Source organism: Schistocerca americana, chromosome 2 (genome assembly GCF_021461395.2).
Source record: "Schistocerca americana isolate TAMUIC-IGC-003095 chromosome 2, iqSchAmer2.1, whole genome shotgun sequence".
Classification (NCBI taxonomy): Eukaryota; Metazoa; Arthropoda; class Insecta; order Orthoptera; family Acrididae; genus Schistocerca; species Schistocerca americana.
The window spans coordinates 922,482,685-922,502,029 of record NC_060120.1 but is presented as its reverse complement, the minus strand read 5'-3'; the positions used below and the strand labels follow the sequence as shown (position 1 = coordinate 922,502,029).

At 44.3% G+C, this 19,345-nt stretch overlaps 1 protein-coding gene across 1 annotated transcript in view; it reads left to right on the top strand.

Moving 5' to 3' along the window:
• Positions 1-19,345, top strand: part of LOC124595428 (UDP-glucosyltransferase 2-like) — a 123,544-nt gene that overhangs the window by 91,121 nt on the left and 13,078 nt on the right. Inside the window, exon 6 of the mRNA XM_047134166.1 lies at positions 7,478-7,697. Within this exon, the coding sequence (XP_046990122.1) occupies positions 7,478-7,697 (220 nt within the window). The remainder of the gene's footprint in view (positions 1-7,477; positions 7,698-19,345) is intronic.

Here is a 19,345-nt window from a genome sequence, read left to right as displayed (position 1 = left end):
TCTGTTACCCAAGGATTTCTACTAGCCCTCGTCTTTTTACGTACTTGATTCTCTGCTGCCTTCACTACTTCATCCCTTAGAGCTACCCATTCTTCTTCTACTGTATTTCTTTCCCCCATTCCTGTCAATTGTTGCCTTATGCTCTCCCTGAAACTCTGTACAATCTCTGGTTTAGTCAGTTTATCCAGGTCCCATCTCCTTAAATTTCCACCTTTTTGCAGTTTCTTCAGTTTTAATCTACAGTTCATAACCATAAGATTGTGGTCAGAGTCCACATCTGCCCCTGGAAATGTCTTACAATTTAAAATCTGGTTCCTAAATCTCTGTCTTACCATTATATAATCTATCTGATACCTTCTAGTATCTCCAGGATTCTTCCATGTATTGTTGTTGTTGTTATTGTGGTCTTCAGTCCTGAGACTGGTTTGATGCAGCTCTCCATGCTACTCTATCCTGTGCAAGCTTTTTCATCTCCCAGTACCTACTGCAACCTACATCCTTCTGAATCTGCTTAGTGTATTCATCTCTTGGTCTCCCTCTACGACTTTTAACCTCCACGCTGCCCTCCAATACTAAATTGGTGATCCCTTGATGCCTCAGAACATGTCCTACCAACCGATCCCTTCTTCTGGTCAAGTTGTGCCACAAACTTCTCTTCTCCCCAATCCTATTCAATACTTCCTCATTAGTTATGTGATCTACCCATCTAATCTTCAGCATTCTTCTGTAGCACCACATTTCGAAAGCTTCTATTCTCTTCTTGTCCAAAATATTTATCGTCCATGTTTCACTTCCATACATGGCTACACTCCATACGAATACTTTCAGAAATGACTTCCTGACACTTAAATCAATACTGGATGTTAACAAATTTCTCTTCTTCAGAAACGCTTTCCTTGCTATTGCCAGCCTACATTTTATATCCTCTCTACTTCGACCATCATCGGTTATTTTGCTCCCCAAATAGCAAAACAGTTATTTTGCTCCACTCCTTTACTACTTTGAGTGCCTCATTTCCTAATCTAATTCCCTCAGCATCACCTGGCTTAATTAGACTACATTCCATTATCCTTGTTTTGCTTTTGTTGATGTTCATCTTATATCCTCCATTCAAGACACTGTCCATTCCATTCAACTGCTCTTCCAAGTCCTTTGCTGTCTCTGACAGAATTACAATGTCATCGGCGAACCTCAAAATTTTTATTTCTTCTCCATGAATTTTAATGCCTACTCTGAATTTTTCTTTTGTTTCCTTTACTGCTTGCTCAATATACAGACTGAACAATATCGGGGAGAGGCTAGAACCCTGTCTTACTCCCTTCCCAACCACTGTTTCCCTTTCATGTCCCTCGACTCTTATAACTGCCATTTGGTTTCTGTACAAATTGTAAATAGCCTTTCGGTCCTTGTATTTTACCCCTGCCACCATTAGAATTTGAAAGAGAGTATTCCAGTCAACATTGTCAAAAGCTTTCTCTAAGTCTACAAATGCTAGAAACGTAGGTTTGCCTTTCCTTGATCTTTCTTCTAAGATAAGTCGTAAGGTCAATATTGCCTCACGTGTTCCAGTGTTTCTACGGAATCCAATCTGATCTTCCCCGAGGTTGGCTTCTACTAGTTTTTCCATTCGTCTGTAAAGAATTCGTGTTAGTATTTTGCAGCTGTGACTTATTAAACTGATAGTTCGGTAATTTTCACATCTGTCAACACCTGCTTTCTTTGGGATTGTAATTATTATATTCTTCTTGAAGTCTGAGGGTATTTCGCCTGTCTCATAAGTCTTGCTCACCAGATTACCTGAAAGAATATGGGCGTCATTTTTAGGGGTCTGTGCCTCAGTCGATAAAAAGGGAACCCTTACAGGATTGCTTCGTCGTCCACATTTCTGTCCGTCTGTCTCTCAGACCCACTGTTAAGAATGCTTTCTCCGAGGAAAGCGAAAAGATATGACGCTGAATTAATGTTAGGTACTAAGGAACGATCCTTCGGGGCTGTGAAAAGTTTAAGCTCCTAAATCATTGCTGTGAAAATATATGGTAATTTATGTCACATATTTCGATACTCACACATCAAAACCTGTAGGGTATTCCTGTTGAACTAGCAACATGAAATTTGACGAGCAGCAAGGTTTCGACATAGAAGTAAAAGAAAAATCCGAAAATTGTTAATTTCTAATTACATCAGTTTTTAATTTTTGCTATTTGTTGTCCATCTGTCCGTCCGTCTGTTAGGACCGCCTTTTGCCAGGAATGGGTGGAGGTTGAAATTTCTATATTTAAATGAATGTGACTGCACTTAAATTGCAGAATGACACAGAAGATGAAACTTCTACGTAATTTGATTCTGAAACAGCTGAGTAAAACTGAACGTACTGCGCCTACTTCCTCTTTACTTTTTATTATCATGTCAACACTGACCCACAATATTCCAGCGCAGCGCAATCTGACTGTTCAAAAAAATTACAACCTGGATTCAAATAATTAATTCAAGAGAATGACCGTGACTAAAAAGATATCTTAACAATAACCTGTACATTTCAATAAGCACTTACCTCACAAAAATATTCATTACCCGAACTACTGCAATACAGCGAGCGCCAGTACAGCCAGCTAAATAAAAGATTCTAACCACTAAAGCCACTAACTACTAATAGGCATGTGGTTAGCAGAGGAAAGATTTTGTTGCAAACCAAATAATGTAATTTTTTTACCTTAATAACGTGACATCCAGTTCAGACACGAATATACATCGTCATTGACATCTAGTTCAAAGGTATATAATCATGAATAATATTCAATCTCCAAGTCGAACATGAACAGATCGTTAGCCTACGCTGGCACTTCAGACCTCTACCCTCCATCAATGCTAACTTCTCACATCTAACATCCATCACTGTTGGCTGTTCACTTCCAACTGCCTAACAGTACTTCCATCACTGCTGGCGACTAACTTCCAACTGCCGAACACTACTGGCGATTAACTTCCAACGAGTCCTATAAGCCACAGAGTCTCTTACAAAGAGCCGGCCGCTGTGGCTGAGCGGTTCTAGGCGCTTCAGTCCGGAATCGCGCTGCTGCTACGTCGCAGTTTCGAATCCTGCCTCGGGCATGGGTGTGTGTGATGTCCTTAGGTTAGTTAGGTTTAAGTAGTTCTAAGCCTAGGGGACTGATGACCTCAGATGTTAAGTCCCATAGTGTTACAGCTATTTGACCCATTTTTTTCTTACAAACAAAGCGCAGTCAGACATCCAATGCCAAGCGCTATACAGCGCTGCCAACACAGAAGCAGCCCACTTACAAGGAGTACAGTTGAAATTTACCCCAAATACTAAGGTCTGCGGTCCCTGGTCGATGTAATAAATTTAAGCTTCTAACTCAACGTAGTGAAAAGATTCGGCCAAGTACGCCACATATTTTGAGACTCGGAAACTCAATGATCAAAACCAGTCCATGAACTATTTATATCCATGTCGTGCCTGGTGGTCTAGCGGTAAAACGTGTGCACCGAAATATGGAGGGTGTTGGGAGTCCCCAGCAACAACAATACGTGGTTCGGATTCCACCTACATTTTCCCGAGTTGGCTGACTGGGGTGGGTTGGGGACACGCAAATCGACGAAGGGGCGTCCAGGCAGGCGGCTGAGCGACACGAAATTATCATCATTATGTACAAATTGCCCCCCCCCCCCATGAACCATGGACCTTGCCGTTGGTGTGGAGGCTTGCGTGCCACAGCGATACAGATGGCCATACCGTAGGTGAAACCACAACGGAGGGGTATCTGTTGAGAGGCCAGAAAAACGTGTGGTTCCTGAAGAGGGACAGCAGCCTTTTCAGTAGTTGCAGGGGCAACAGTCTGGATGACTGACTGATCTGGCCTTGTAACACTAAGCAAAACGGCCTTGCTGTGCTGGTACTGCGAACGGTTGAAAGGAAGGGGAAACTACGGCCGTAATTTTTCCCGAGGGTATGCAGCTTTACTGTATGATTAAATGATGATGGCGTCCTCTTGGGTATAATATTCCAGAGGTAAAATAGTCCCCCATTCGGATCTCCGGGCGGGGACTACTCAAGAGGTTGTCGTTATCAGGACAAAGAAAACTGGCGTTCTACGGATAAGAAAAATTCGGAGTAGGTATTGAAATCCATGCAGAAGAAATAAAAACTTTGAGGTTCACCGATGACATTGTAATTGTATCAGAGACAGTAAATGACTTGGAAGAGCAGTTGAACGGAATGGATAGTGTCTTGAAAGGAGGATATAAGATGAACATCAACAAAAGCAAAACGAGGATAATGGAAAGTAGTCGAGTTAACTTGGGTGATACTGAGGGAATTAGAATAGGAAATGAGACACTTAAAGTAGTAAAGGAGTTTTGCTATTTGGGGAGCAAAATAACCGATGATGGTCGAAGTAGAGAGGATATAAAATGTAGACTTGCAATGGCAAGGAAAGCGTTTCTGAAGAAGAGAAATTTGTTAACATCGAGTATAGATTTAAATGTGAGGAAGTCATTTCTGCAAGTATTTGTATGGAGTGTAGCCATGTATGGAAGTGAAACATGGACGATAAATAGTTTGGACAAGAAGAGAATAGAAGCTTTTGAAATGTGGTGCTACAGAAGAATGCTGAAGATTAGATGGGTAGATCACAAAACTAATGAGGAAGTATTGAATAGGATTGGCGAGAAGAGAAGTTTGTGGCACAACTTGACTAGAAGAAGGGATCGGTTGGTAGGACATGTTCTGAGGCATCAAGGGATCACCAATTTAGTATTGGAGGGCAGCGTGGAGGGTAAAAATCGTAGAGGGAGACCAAGAGATGAATACACTAAGCAGATTCAGAAGGATGTAGGTTGCGGTAGGTACTAGGAGATGAAGAGGCTTGTACAGGATAGAGTAGCATGGAGAACTGCATCAAACCAGTCTCAGGACTGAAGACCACAACAACAACATGTACAAATTGAACCCTCAAAGCGCCAATCATACTCGTATCTAACCTGTTTCTTATACACCCTGTGTATGGGTTTCCGTACTACTCTTGCACGGTGCCAAAGAGGCCGCCAGCTTAATGTCCCCCTACAGGGATGATTCCACGTCAATAGTCCCTAGATGGCCCAACTCCATGATACACTAAAAAGGTGCTTACGGCTCTCCTGGATCATCAGCAACTGTTACAACAGTACCTGCTGGTGTTGCTGATCAAATACATTTGAGGAAAATATCTTCCATTTCAAACTGGACATCTCTCGGAATAGGGCTACTACACGAGCGACGTCAGCGATTTTAGATACGGATGGGAATGTTCGTAAAACTGCGGTTTCAGAAAACTACATGCCATACAGGCAAGTGACACTTTACAGTGCATAGAGCACCTTCCCAAGTTTCGATTCATAGTACGCCCCCGTGATATAGGTGTAGTGCGCTCTACTAGCAGCAGGCGTGTCAGAGCATAGCAGATAATGGAACGATGAGTTCATTTTGTGTCCCTGAAATCGCTAAATGTGAATTAATTCTGACGGTTCAGCGACGATTTCACACCAAATATCAGGCGAAAGCTCTAACAGGCAAAACAGTTCGTGGGGGGTACACAACATACCGTGGACAGGACGACATAAATGATGCGAAGGAAACGGGCCGGCCGGGAGAGTCAGCAGAAACGGTGGAGCGCGTGTGGGAAACATTCGTCAGGAACCTGATGAAACTAACGAAATGTGCGAGCAGAGAACTGCAAACACCTCAGTAACTGGCACGTTCTACACAAACGGTCGTGTGTGAAACTCCTCCAGCTTCATTTGTTACACGCGCCGACTATTCGGGACAAGCAGCCCCGTTTTTTGACTGTTGCAATGGCTTACAGCGGCTACTGGAGGAAGATGGTTTTTCACAGAAGCTGGTTTTCAGTGACGAAGCTACGTTTCATTTGTCTGTAAAGATGAATAGACCTAACGCGCCTGTTTGTGGCACAGAACACCCACACAAGAGTGTGGAACACCTTTATATCTTTCCTAAAGACAACACCTTTCGTGCTACGTCCTCTTCGAAAGTGAAACTGACTAGACATACTGCGGTAGAGCCTTGAACCACAACTAAAGTAGCTCACCGCCTGCTGCTTCGCTCGCGCAGACTGTAAGGCCCGCACAGATTTTTTTTGTTTTATTTTGTTTGCCTTTAATGGAATTTTAATATTGTTCAGTAGTTACTGCACTAAACACTTCATGCTAATTAAGGCCATAGACGAATAATCTCTTCCGAATGTACTTCTGACCACAAAATTATTCTGGTAGATAGAGTGGGAGACTTTCCATAAACCTGTCTTTTGAGTTCTTGTGGTGATATTTCCATACAAACTTTATCCTCTAACACATTTCTTTAAGTCTAGCCAAGAAGTGAAATTACAATTTTCATACATTTAGCTTTCAAATTTTTTTAAATGCAAAGGCATATTTTCTCAAAAATTTTGATCCCCTTAGGAGTTGAATTTCGAAAAACACCGAAACACGCGTTTTTTTTTTTTTTTTAATTTCTAACAGAGAAGTGAAATACCAACTTTCATACATGTAGCTTCAAAAATGCTTTGATAATTGATTTGAAAAAATGTTCACCTGCTATTACACTCCCTTAGTGGTCGAATTTACAAATAAGGCTGAAACATGTATTTTTTTCTGACTGGGAAGCCAAATACCAATTTTCTGCCTTCAGAATTGCCTTAAGAGCAACATATTCCAAATAGCCTTTTATTCTCTATTTCACCACCTTAGAGCTGGAATTTCGAACAATTCCTTCTTAAACAGTGCCAACAGTTTGGGCTGGGAGATGACGAATCACTCAATGAGTCATTCAGGATATTTCCTTTTATTTATACAGATTACAGCGAGACAGTAGATACTTCGTCTTGTAACAAGAGGGTGATCCCCCACATATTTTTCAGACGCTCCTGGTTACCTTAATGCTGAATTGCCTCAGCTTTGAAATGGACATTCTTCCCATCTTCACGCTTCTTTTCAGTAGCCCCCATAGTCATCTGAATTTACTCCATATGATTTCTTCTTGTGGGGTATGTCGAACATCTTGTGTTCCTCCATCCACTACCGTTTAAGCTGGAAGATCTGAAAATCGCCGATATCTGCCATGGCGTGTTGAGGCGTAAACAGAAAGAGTTTGCTATTATATTTACGCTTGCCACGTTACAGTCATAGCCCATACTAATCATATGTAATGTGCGCTAAAACTTAGAGAGATGATCCATCCACTGATATGTCTCTATACCCAGTACGTCTTCTAGTATTCATGTAGCGTGGGAAGGTACTTATGAATAAGTCGGTATAATTCTGCCTACTCCATGTTCTGATAACATATATGAAGCGTTCCAGACTGACTAGTGTACAGAAGGCACTCTGTCCAGTTTCACTGTTGATTGTCAGAGAAAATCGCAAGGATGAACTTTATTATATTATGTGTCATGATTGCTGTCTACAGGTCATCCGAAGGTCCGCCTCTTCATCACGCAGGGAGGTCTTCAGAGCATGAACGAAGCAACGTACCACGCAGTCCCGTTCCTTGCCATCCCGTTCTTCTCTGACCAGGCGCACAATGCAGCCAAGATTGTGCAGGCGCAGCTGGGAGTCAGGCTGGACTTCAAGGACGTCACGAAAGAAACATTGCTACGCAGTTCGCGTTCAGTTCTGGAGGATCCAAAGTAGGTATTCCTCCCTGTTTTCACTCACGCTTTGAGATGGAACTTCTGGAAGAGTGTAAAGCACCTGTTCCTTCCTGCCTCGATTTCTTTCTCATGCTGCTCTAAAAACTTACGGGAATGCAGCCTTCGACAACTACCGACATTTCAACAGGTATACACCCTGTCATTTTCAAGGCACAAATGCAACCAGAGATCGCTGTGCAAGGGGATTTAAAACCTCGGTATGCGAGGCATATGCCGACAGACAACACACACACACACACACACACACACACACACACACACACACACATACAAACACACTGTAAACACAAGTGCAACCACACAATGAAAGATGACCAACATCAGAAGTTATCGATAGTGAATACTGATTACCAATGAGTGAGGTAGCTTTACTCCTATGCCCATCTGTTGTTTGGCCAGAAAGAAAGCCGGATTCCAAGCACAAACTTCCATCTTTGTTTATGTTAATTGCTAAAATATTAATTTACATTGTTTCCTTAACATTCTCCCAATAGCTGGAAGTTAAATCTGGGATCTCCATGTTGTTATATTCCGCAGGATGACCGGTGTAAAGGCAATGTTCGGCTGTTTGTAAGCGTTTGTGTTATGCTTGACACCCCGATAGTTCACGGCACTGTAAGTCCGACCAATGCATGACATATATACCTACCAAAACTGCAAGGGATTCGGTGGACATCTTATAAAGTAGCTATACTCACCAGTGTATCAAAAGGTATTCCGTGACCCGTGTGCTTTACGTACCGTAATTAATGGAAAGAACGCGTCGAATCCGAAGATAAATGCTTATCAACAGAATCTAGACAGCCACAACCTGATCGTTATCGCACGGGTGTTTAGAGTAAACAATAACGATCCAAATGCAAATAAATAAATAAATAAATAAATAAATGATAATAATAATGATTCAAATTACTCTGAGCACTATGGGACTTAACTTCTGAGGTCATCAGTCCCCTAGAACTTAGAACTACTTAAACCTAACCAACCTAAGGACATCACACACATCCATGTCCGAGGCAGGATTCGAACCTGCGACCGTAGCGGTCACGCGGTTCCAGTCTGAAGCGCCTAGAACCGCACGGTCACTCCGGCCGGCAAATGATAATAAGTTACAGTTTCACTGTAGTTAGCCTAATCTCGTATAAGAAAATTGTTGGAATGAATTTAGGTTGCAGAATAAAAACGGTCGCCAGCCCCAAAACGAGCAAAGGTTAAATTTGGTAAATGATTGCAATGAGTTCGAAATCACGCAAATACTAGGCAGGAATGATAGTGGGGAACTAATCAAAATGCACTCGCGCGATCTTAGATGTAGAAAACGAGTGTAACATGATGGCTAAAGACGTTAATTTGGAATACAATTATAACTGCGAAAACCAATAACGTGGAATGACTAGCAACACTTACTGGAAACTTAACTGTACTACGGAACTCACTGTAATGCTGTTAGGATGTTTGTATGATCGTTACCAAATTTAATTACTGCTCTTGACTGATTACTGTTCGTATGTTGTAAAAACTTTCGTTCATAGCAACAACTATTTGTCAGTACTATAGATACGTAGACTTACGCACACATCATCATTTACAGAAAACAACATAAACCCATAAAATTACTTTGACTACAAGAGAGCCAGCATATTTTTGTCATACAAGTATAAATTGTCTTTACATCTTTTTTAGTTTGAACTGAAAGTCTGCAGTAGTTGTGAAATACTATATGGACAACTATAGTTACTACTGCTTTTATTACACTAATTATTTGATTGAAAATCAACTGTAAATATTGCTGAATCTGTTTTCTTTTAACTACACTGGTGCCAAAAATTAAAGAAGCAAATGAAAATTTTGCAAGATTGCGTTTATTTTGCCACAAAACAGTGTAAACAGGTGAAAGTAAAGTAGAAACAATGTGAAGAATACAGAACGTAATCAACTGCAACATGCATAACAATAGACAAAAATGTTCTTCGTTTTTTTTTTCAACTTCACGGATTTTCACACACATTCTGACAACTGGCTATTGTGCGCAGTATGGGGTGTAACCACCTCTGTCATCAATACAGGCCTGACAACGACGGGATATGCTGTGGATGACGTCATAAATCTCACGTTGAGGCAGTAACACCCATTCTTCTTGCATAGTTGCTCGTAGTCTTAGAGAGTGGTTGCTGGATGCCGAAGTAATACAATCCGTCTCCCTAGTGCATACCAGACATGCTCTATGGAATTCAAATGGAGCGACTGAGCAGACCACGCCATGCGTTCAATATCTTCCATTGCCAAGAAAACATCAATCACCCGTGCTCTATGACGTCGAGCATTCTCGCCAATCAGTAGAAGTCTGGGCCGTCTGGGCAGTCGCAAATGAGGTCCCAAGACTCCTCACGGTACATGATAGCAGTTAAACCTCGCCGATTAAACCGTACAATTTCATGAAGAGGTGTTCGAATGGTCAACATAATCGCTTCCCACACCATTAGGGTGTCGTCCTCCACGTTCCTTCCAGATTTGAATGCTTGGAGAATCACTCCTCGAACCAAATCGGGACTCATCTGTGAAAAGAACATTGGGCCACTGTTCGACATCCAGGCGGTATGTTGACGATTCCGCTCTAGAAGTTCCCTTCTGTGAAGACGCATCACAGGTACACATACGGCAGGCCTTCGACAATAAAGGCCCCTCTGCCGAAGCCTTCTATACACCGTTTGTCTCGATGCAACACGTCCAGCGGATGCTGCGAGGTGAAATGACAGTTGCCGTTCAGTACTAAGGCGGTACCGTCGTGCCCTTACAGCCAAACAACATTCCTGTCTTTCTGATATCATACATGGTGGGCCATGGTCTAGTCTTGGGAATACTGTTTCGGTCTCTATAAATTGGCGCCACATCCGAGAAACAACAGAACGATTCGCATTAAGCCATCGGGCCACATCAGTTTGCGAGTTTCCTGCTTCCATTCTTGCTATGGCCCTCCACAGCAGAGAATCTGTGGGCATGTTCTATATGCCATACGCCCCTGCCTGTGACTGTGTACACAGCGATTGTGGAAGACCCCGCAAACAATACCCTGCTAGATAGGTGCCCTGACGTCATAGTTGCCGTGGTTGTCGGTGGACCGGAATGCCATCTTCCGTGCAGAACACTATCGCAACGACATCTCTCGACAGTTTGTAGGGTTATATCGTTATTTAGACGCAGGGCGGGGAAGTAGCAGTTTGTTGCTTTAATTTTGGACACCAGGGTATTTAATTCATTCATTACTTGCTCGGAAATTATGGTGAGGAGGAGAGGATCCTGTCGATGCTCAACGACTTAGGACAATTAAGTTCCACTCGCAAAATTTATACTTTTACTAAACACACACTAATGTTCCAAAAAACACTGGCATGTTTATTCCACAGCTCCAAAATACTGGTTGGGCCTTACTTTGCGATGAGCTGCTTGTGGTGCGTTGTAAAGATTACTATGCAATTCGTTATTGGCAATAGGCTCTTCTTGATTAACGAGCAACTTGAATAAATTTGAGCCACGCAATATTCTTCATTAATTCCAAAACCTTCTTGCGACCAGATACTGTGACATGCTTGTTAACTTATATTTTGCCTTGCCACGTGTTACAACATCATTTCCAGTAGAATCTCCGCTTGATATTTGCGCGGCAATACACACCTCCGTACCACACCATACATGCTTCGCAACTCTACTCTGCTCTCACTTCGACTGCTCGCACTCGCGCCAACTATGTCATTGTTACTTTTTTGACCAGGAAATTGCAATCGTCAATAGAAGAGCAAAATAGTCAAGAGCAAAATAGTCCAGCGATGAGTCCACGGACGGTAGTTAATGGCGAATGTGCAGAGACGAGAAAGCAGCAGATGATAGTGGGAACGCCGCAGTTCCTCCCGCAAAAACCGGAACCTTGGTTCACGATGCTTGAACTGGCATTCGAGCAAAAAGAAATAACTGATGAACACACGAGATTTGCGGTGCCGTAAACACATTAGAGGCAAAAGCTGCTACTATTACCGCGGACGTAGTACTTCAGCCCACAAAGGAACTGCAGTACACAATTTTAGAGAAGTTACTGATCGACAGAATGTCTAAACCACTTGAGGAATGCATACAACATGTGGTGAAGAATTAACAGATGGGCGACAGGATCTCCTCCGAGTACTGGCGACACCTGCGAGGCGTCGTCGGAGAAGAAGGCTTACCAAACGTGACACTGCGGCACATTTGGCTGGGACAGATACCCGGTGCAGTCAAGAAGGCGGTAGTTACCTGCGCAAAAGCCGATGTCCAGACATTGATAACGATAGCAGACAATGTTTACGCGACAATGGACAATATTCAAACGGCATATATGACAGTTGTTGCGGAAGGTTGAGCACAACAAGAGATCGCAGCTTTACGGAAAACAAGCCTGGGGATTTGGCCGGACAACTGCAGGACCCTATGGATAAAGCTGACGCGTTACAACGATAAGAGTCCCAGTTTTTATTGTATAGGAAGAGCTCAACCGGTGAGAAGAAAGATAACAACTAGATTAACAGCGGCAGCTAGCAGGAGAAGATGTGTTGGTACCACCGGCAATTCGGTGACAAGGCAATGAGATGGGCTAGACCGTGTGCGTAGGCACGGCCGGCAGTAGGCACGGCAGGCTGCGGGACCTAACAGCAGGGAGGTGAGCACGTCAAGGGGTACGGGATGGTGAGTAATTTTCCAACGTTATCCACCCCTTCACAGAGGTTTATGTTAAAGACGTGACACTGTGTCGTTACTTTATGACTGACTCGCGGTCAGATGTCAGTGCACTGCCATTCAAGGATTATCAGATTACCACCACAACCTCACAGGTGCATCTCGCGGCGGCAATTTGCGTCACCGATAACGACTTATGGCGCCTACGACATGGAGGTGGATTTAGGATATAGACACTGTTCATTTAGAACTTTCAGCTACCGCAGGTGTCAGAGTCCAAATTAGGTGCCGACTTCCTCTGTAATGTGGGAATCGAGATGACCATCATTGCTGAATAGATTCAAAGAGATGGTACGCTTGTACGAAAGATACGTCGCACGGCAGGTTGCATGCACAAAGGGCTGGCACAGTGCTAAAATGGCAGCATAAGGGCACTTCATCCAACAGTGACGCGTAACACAGTGCAAAACATTAGAACCACGACCCGTCAGCCAGTATCACAACGAGCAAGAAGCTTAGCCTCAAATCGCTTTACAGCGGCGAAGGCCGAATCCGAGGGTTTATTAAAAGCGAGTGTGATAAGTACGAGGGTTGACGGGAAAGTAATGCCTCCACATTCGTAACTCTTCAACAGTTGGCAGCATTGGTATTCGGCAGGTACTGGCTTGTTCCATGGCCTCTTCTCTACAGGTCCAGTTGACGAGAAGCCTTAGCATTGAGCGGTTGTGTTGTTACACTGTAAAGCATGGAACACTGCGCAGACGGTCGGTCAATGCGATTTAAGCAACGTGCAGTCATTGAATTCTTGACAGCAGAAATTGTCACCCCAAATGAGATTCATCAGAGAATGAAAGCAGTTTATGGTGACTGTGTTGATGTGAACAGTGTGAGTCGTTGGGCGAGTAAGTTTAAAGATGTTGAGCCGGGAACATCTGACCTGCGCGACAAAGAGTTGGACGTCCTGTGACAGCAACCACCGAGTTTCACATGCAAAATGTTGACAGATTGATTCAGGACGATCGTCGTATTACTTAAAGAGAAGCTGCAAGCACAATCGGCATTTCATAAGAACGTGTGGGTAACATTATTGCTTTCATTGGCTGTCGGAAGATCCGTGCAAGATGGGTACCCCGGATGCTAACTCCTGAAATGAAAGTGCACGGACTTGAAATCTGCCAGGAACTCCCCTCGCGTTACGAGAATGAAGGTGACGCCTTTCTCCATTCAATTGTGACAGGGGACGAAATCTGGGTACACCATTACGACCCGGAGACTAAATGTCAGTCTATAGAATATAGACGCAAATATTCTCCCCCAGGAAAAGAAATTCAAGACGCAGCCCTCAGCTGGAAAAATCGTGGCCACAGCGTTCTGGGACGCAGATGATGTTATCCATGTTGATTTCCTTGGTCGCGGAACAACAATAAATTGAGAGCGTTACATCACAACGCTGCGAACTCAGAAACGAACGCTAACAAGGGTCCGAAAGGAAAAGTGAAATGTTTTGCTACAGCATGACAATGCCAAACCACACACTTCACGTGCCACAACACAGCACTTCAGAGCCTGAATCTCACCACTGTACGGCATCCTCCATACAGTCCAGATTTAGCACCGTCTGACTTCCAACTGTTCCCGATAATGAAAGACGATCTGCGGAGACATCATTATGCTTCTGATGAAGACATTAAGAGAACCGTGAGACTGTGGTTGCGGAAAGAGAGTGTCGACTTATTCCGAGACGGCTTCAGAAAACTTGTTCATTGTTGGCAGAAATGTATCCGATTGGCTCGTGATTATGTGGAAAAGTGAATATTGGTAATTAAGGATCACATTCTAAGGATTATTTCTGTGTTTGATTTATTAAAATATTCCCATCCAAACCGAATTAACGAAGGTGGAGGCATTACTTTCCATTCAACACTCGTACATCCGATAGCCCATGGGCATCGCCGCTACACCATCTAAAAAAGGAGGACAGCACTTGGAGACCTTGAGGTGACTATCGGGAGATAAACACCCGCAGATTTTCCTACTGTTCTCACAGTATCGCAAACCATGCCATACGCATAACCTTCTGAAGAAGGACAGTAAGTGCCCGAAACCAGTCAAAAATTTACATTTCTTATGTGTGACTGGCTGCATATTATTTCATTATACCTTTCGGGTTATTCGAGTACGCCCGAACGCCTTTCTACATCTACAAGGATAGTCTGCAAACCACATTTGTCTGTCAGAGGGTTTATCGAACCACTTTCACAATTCTCTGTTATTCCAATCTCGTATACCACGCGGAAAGAACGAACATCTATATCTTTTCGTACGAACTCTGATTTCCCTTGTTTTATCGTGGTGATCGTTTCTTGCTATGCAGGTAGGTGTCAACATAATATTTTCGCATTCGGAGAAGATTCCGTCGCAACGAAAATCGCCTTTCTTTTAATGAGGTCCCGCCCAAATCCTGTATCATTTCAGTGACACCCTCTCCCGTATTTCGCGATAATACAACACGTGCTGCCCCTCTCTGTACTTTTTCGATGTACTCCGTCAGTCTTATCTGGTAAAGATCCCACACCGCGCAGCAGTATTCTAAAAGAGGACGGATGTTCGTAGTGTAAGCAGTCTCTTTAGTAGATCTGTTACATTTTCTAAGTGTCCTGCCAATAAAACGCAGTATTTGGTTAGCCTTCCCAGCACCATTTTCTATGTGTTCCTTGCAATTTAAGTTTCGGACTTCAAAAAGCGGTGCAGAGGTTTGTGGACTAGGTACTACTGGGTTTAAAGTGTTGTTTCGCGTAGCCAGATGATATTTTTGTGTACACAGAGACAAAAGAGTTGCATGAAGAATACCTAAGGTCCGGTTTCGAAAAATTAAGCAATGTGGAATAGTTGTCAACGAGGAAAAACGCACCTTCCGACAGCAGCAGGTGACATTTTTGGGTCACATGATGTCGGCATACGTAATATACCTCCTGGCAGCTAAAATAGCGGCCTATTTCCGAGGACTTAGACTATTTTCAGGGGCAGTAAATTTCTTCCGTCATTCCGGCTGGGCGGAGCCGACTTTCAGGTACCACTGACAGTGGCGCAGCCCTTGAAGTGGACCCCAGATATGCAAAAGGTATTCCACCAAATGAAAGCAGATGTGAAGAAAGCGGTTCTCTTAGTACATCCGATACTACATGAATCATTGGCCTTAGTGGTATACGCAAGTCAACGGGCAATAGGAGCAGCCCTCCGACAAATTGCAGAAACCCCTGGCAGCATCTGGGTTACTTTTCAAGCAAACTCACATAATTGCAGGTCAAAGAGAGCGCATAGGATACAGAACTTCTGACAATGTACGAAGCCGTAAAGTATTTTCGTCCCTACATTGATGCCAGAGCATTCACTATTTATACGGATCACAAACCTACGCTACCGGGCATTGAAATTGCTACACCATGAAGATGACGTGCTACAGACGCGAAATTTAACCGACAGGAAGAAGATGCTGTGATATGCAAATGATTAGCCTTTCAGAGCAGTCACACAAATTGGCGCCGGTGGCGACACCTACAACGTGCTAACATGACGAAAGTTTCCAACCGATTTCTCATACACATACACCAGTTGACCGGCGTTGCCTGGTGAAACGTTGTTGTGATGCCTCGTGTAAGGAGGAGAAATGCGGAACATCATGTTTCCGACTTTGACAAAGGTCGGATTGTAGCCTATCGCGACTGCGGTTTATCGTATTGCGACATTGCTGCTCGCGTTGGTTGAGATCCAATTATTGTTAGCAGAATATGGAATCGGTGCGTTCAGGATGGTAATACGGAACTCCGTGGTGCATCCCAACCGCCTTGTATCACTAGCAGTCGAGATGAGAGGCATCTTATCCGCATGGCTGTAACAGATCGTGCAGCCACGTCTCAATCCCTGAGTCAACAGATGGGGACGTTTGCAAAACAGTAACCATCTGCACGAATAGTTCGACGACGTTTGCAGCAGCATGGACTATCAGCTCGGATACCATGGCTGCGGATAGCCTCTACGCTGCATCACAGACAGGATCGCGTGCGATGGTGTACTCAACGACGAACCTGGATACATTAATGGCAAAACGTCATTTTTTCGGATGAATCCAGGTTCTGTTTACATCATCATGATGGTCGCATCCGTGTTCGGTGACATCGTGGTGAACGCACATTCGTCATCGCCATACTGGCGTATCACCCGGCTTGATGGTATGGGGTGTCATTGGTTACACGCAATATTGGTTGCTCGCATTGACGGCACTTTGAACAGTGGACGTTACATTTCAGATGTGTTACGACCCGTGGCTCTAACCTTCATTCGAACCCTGCGAAACCCTACATTTCAGCAGGATAATGCACGACCGCATACTGTAGGTCCGGTACGGGCCTTTCTGGATACAGAAAATCATCTACTGCTGCTATGGCCAGAACATTCTCCATATCTCTCACCTATTGAAAACGTCTGGTCAATGGTGACCGAGCAACTGGCTCGTCACAATACCCCAGTCACTACTCTCGATGAACTGTGGTATCGTGTTGAATCTGCATGGGCAGCTGTACCTGTACACGCCATCCAAGTTCTGTTTGACTCAATGCCCAGGCTTATCAAGTCCGTTATTACGGCGAGAGGTGGTTGTTCTGGGTACTGACTTCCTAGGATCTATGCACCCAAATTTCGTGAAAATGTAATCATATGTCAGTTCTAGTATAATATATTTTTTCCAATGAATACCCGTTTATCATCTGTATGTCTTCTTGGTGTAGCAATTTTAATGGCCAGTAGTGTATTACATTCGCATTAAGCAACTCTAATGGCGACTGCTCCCCACGACCAGCCCGACAACTAGAGCTCATTGGCCAGTTCACGACTGATTTGCGTCATATTAAGGGAGCGGAAAACATCGTGGCAGAGGTTCGATCAGGGGTCAATACCATCTCGCAGACAACCGATTAAGAACATTTGGCGCCGGCCGGAGTGGCCGAGCGGTTCTAGGCACTTCAGTCTTGACCTGCGCGACCGCTGCGGTCGCAGGTTCGAATGCTGCCTCGGCATGTGTGTGATGTCCTTAGGTTAGTTTGGTTTAAGTAGTTCTAAGTGTAGGGGACTGATGACCTCAGATATTAAGTCCCATAGTGCTCAGAGCCAATTGAAAGACGTCACTACTGCACTGGAACTTCAGCAAATGGGGACGGCGGGGACGAAGGTTGGCATTTGGTGTGACATGTCACAAGACAAACCTCAACCTGCTGCTGCAGAAGGTGATCTTCGATAGCATCCACGGACAGGCGCACCTCAGTGCGAGCATTACTGTGAGACTGCTGGCGGACCATTTTGTGTGGCTAAACATTAAGAAAGATTGCCGAAGGTGGGCAAAAAAGCGCGTGGCATGTCAAAAATGCAAGATCGGACGACGTGTGCACAAACTAGTAGAAGAGTTTCCACCATTTATGGAGCGGTTTGAACCCGTTCAACTAGATGGTAGGACCGCTGCCACCCTCAAGAGGCTACCGTTATTTGTTTTCTGCTGTAGACCGGTTCACGCGATGGGCATAAGAGGTGCCGTTGGCTGACATATCGTTGGAAACAGTGACAGGACCGCTTCTGGCAACTTGGATTGCTCGTTTCGATTGCCCTCTACATGTGACCACAGACCAAGGCCGCCAATTTGAATCGACCTCATTTTTAGAGCTGGCAAAGTTATGTGGATTCCGGCACCACCACTCGACAGCGTACCACCCTGAAAGGAAGAAGATGCTGTGATATGCAAATGATTAGCCTTTCAGAGCAGTCACACAAATTGGCGCCGGTGGCGACACCTACAACGTGCTAACATGACGAAAGTTTCCAACCGATTTCTCATACACATACACCAGTTGACCGGCGTTGCCTGGTGAAACGTTGTTGTGATGCCTCGTGTAAGGAGGAGAAATGCGGAACATCATGTTTCCGACTTTGACAAAGGTCGGATTGTAGCCTATCGCGACTGCGGTTTATCGTATTGCGACATTGCTGCTCGCGTTGGTTGAGATCCAATTATTGTTAGCAGAATATGGAATCGGTGCGTTCAGGATGGTAATACGGAACTCCGTGGTGCATCCCAACCGCCTTGTATCACTAGCAGTCGAGATGAGAGGCATCTTATCCGCATGGCTGTAACAGATCGTGCAGCCACGTCTCAATCCCTGAGTCAACAGATGGGGACGTTTGCAAAACAGTAACCATCTGCACGAATAGTTCGACGACGTTTGCAGCAGCATGGACTATCAGCTCGGATACCATGGCTGCGGATAGCCTCTACGCTGCATCACAGACAGGATCGCGTGCGATGGTGTACTCAACGACGAACCTGGATACATTAATGGCAAAACGTCATTTTTTCGGATGAATCCAGGTTCTGTTTACATCATCATGATGGTCGCATCCGTGTTCGGTGACATCGTGGTGAACGCACATTCGTCATCGCCATACTGGCGTATCACCCGGCTTGATGGTATGGGGTGTCATTGGTTACACGCAATATTGGTTGCTCGCATTGACGGCACTTTGAACAGTGGACGTTACATTTCAGATGTGTTACGACCCGTGGCTCTAACCTTCATTCGAACCCTGCGAAACCCTACATTTCAGCAGGATAATGCACGACCGCATACTGTAGGTCCGGTACGGGCCTTTCTGGATACAGAAAATCATCTACTGCTGCCATGGCCAGAACATTCTCCATATCTCTCACCTATTGAAAACGTCTGGTCAATGGTGACCGAGCAACTGGCTCGTCACAATACCCCAGTCACTACTCTCGATGAACTGTGGTATCGTGTTGAATCTGCATGGGCAGCTGTACCTGTACACGCCATCCAAGTTCTGTTTGACTCAATGCCCAGGCTTATCAAGTCCGTTAT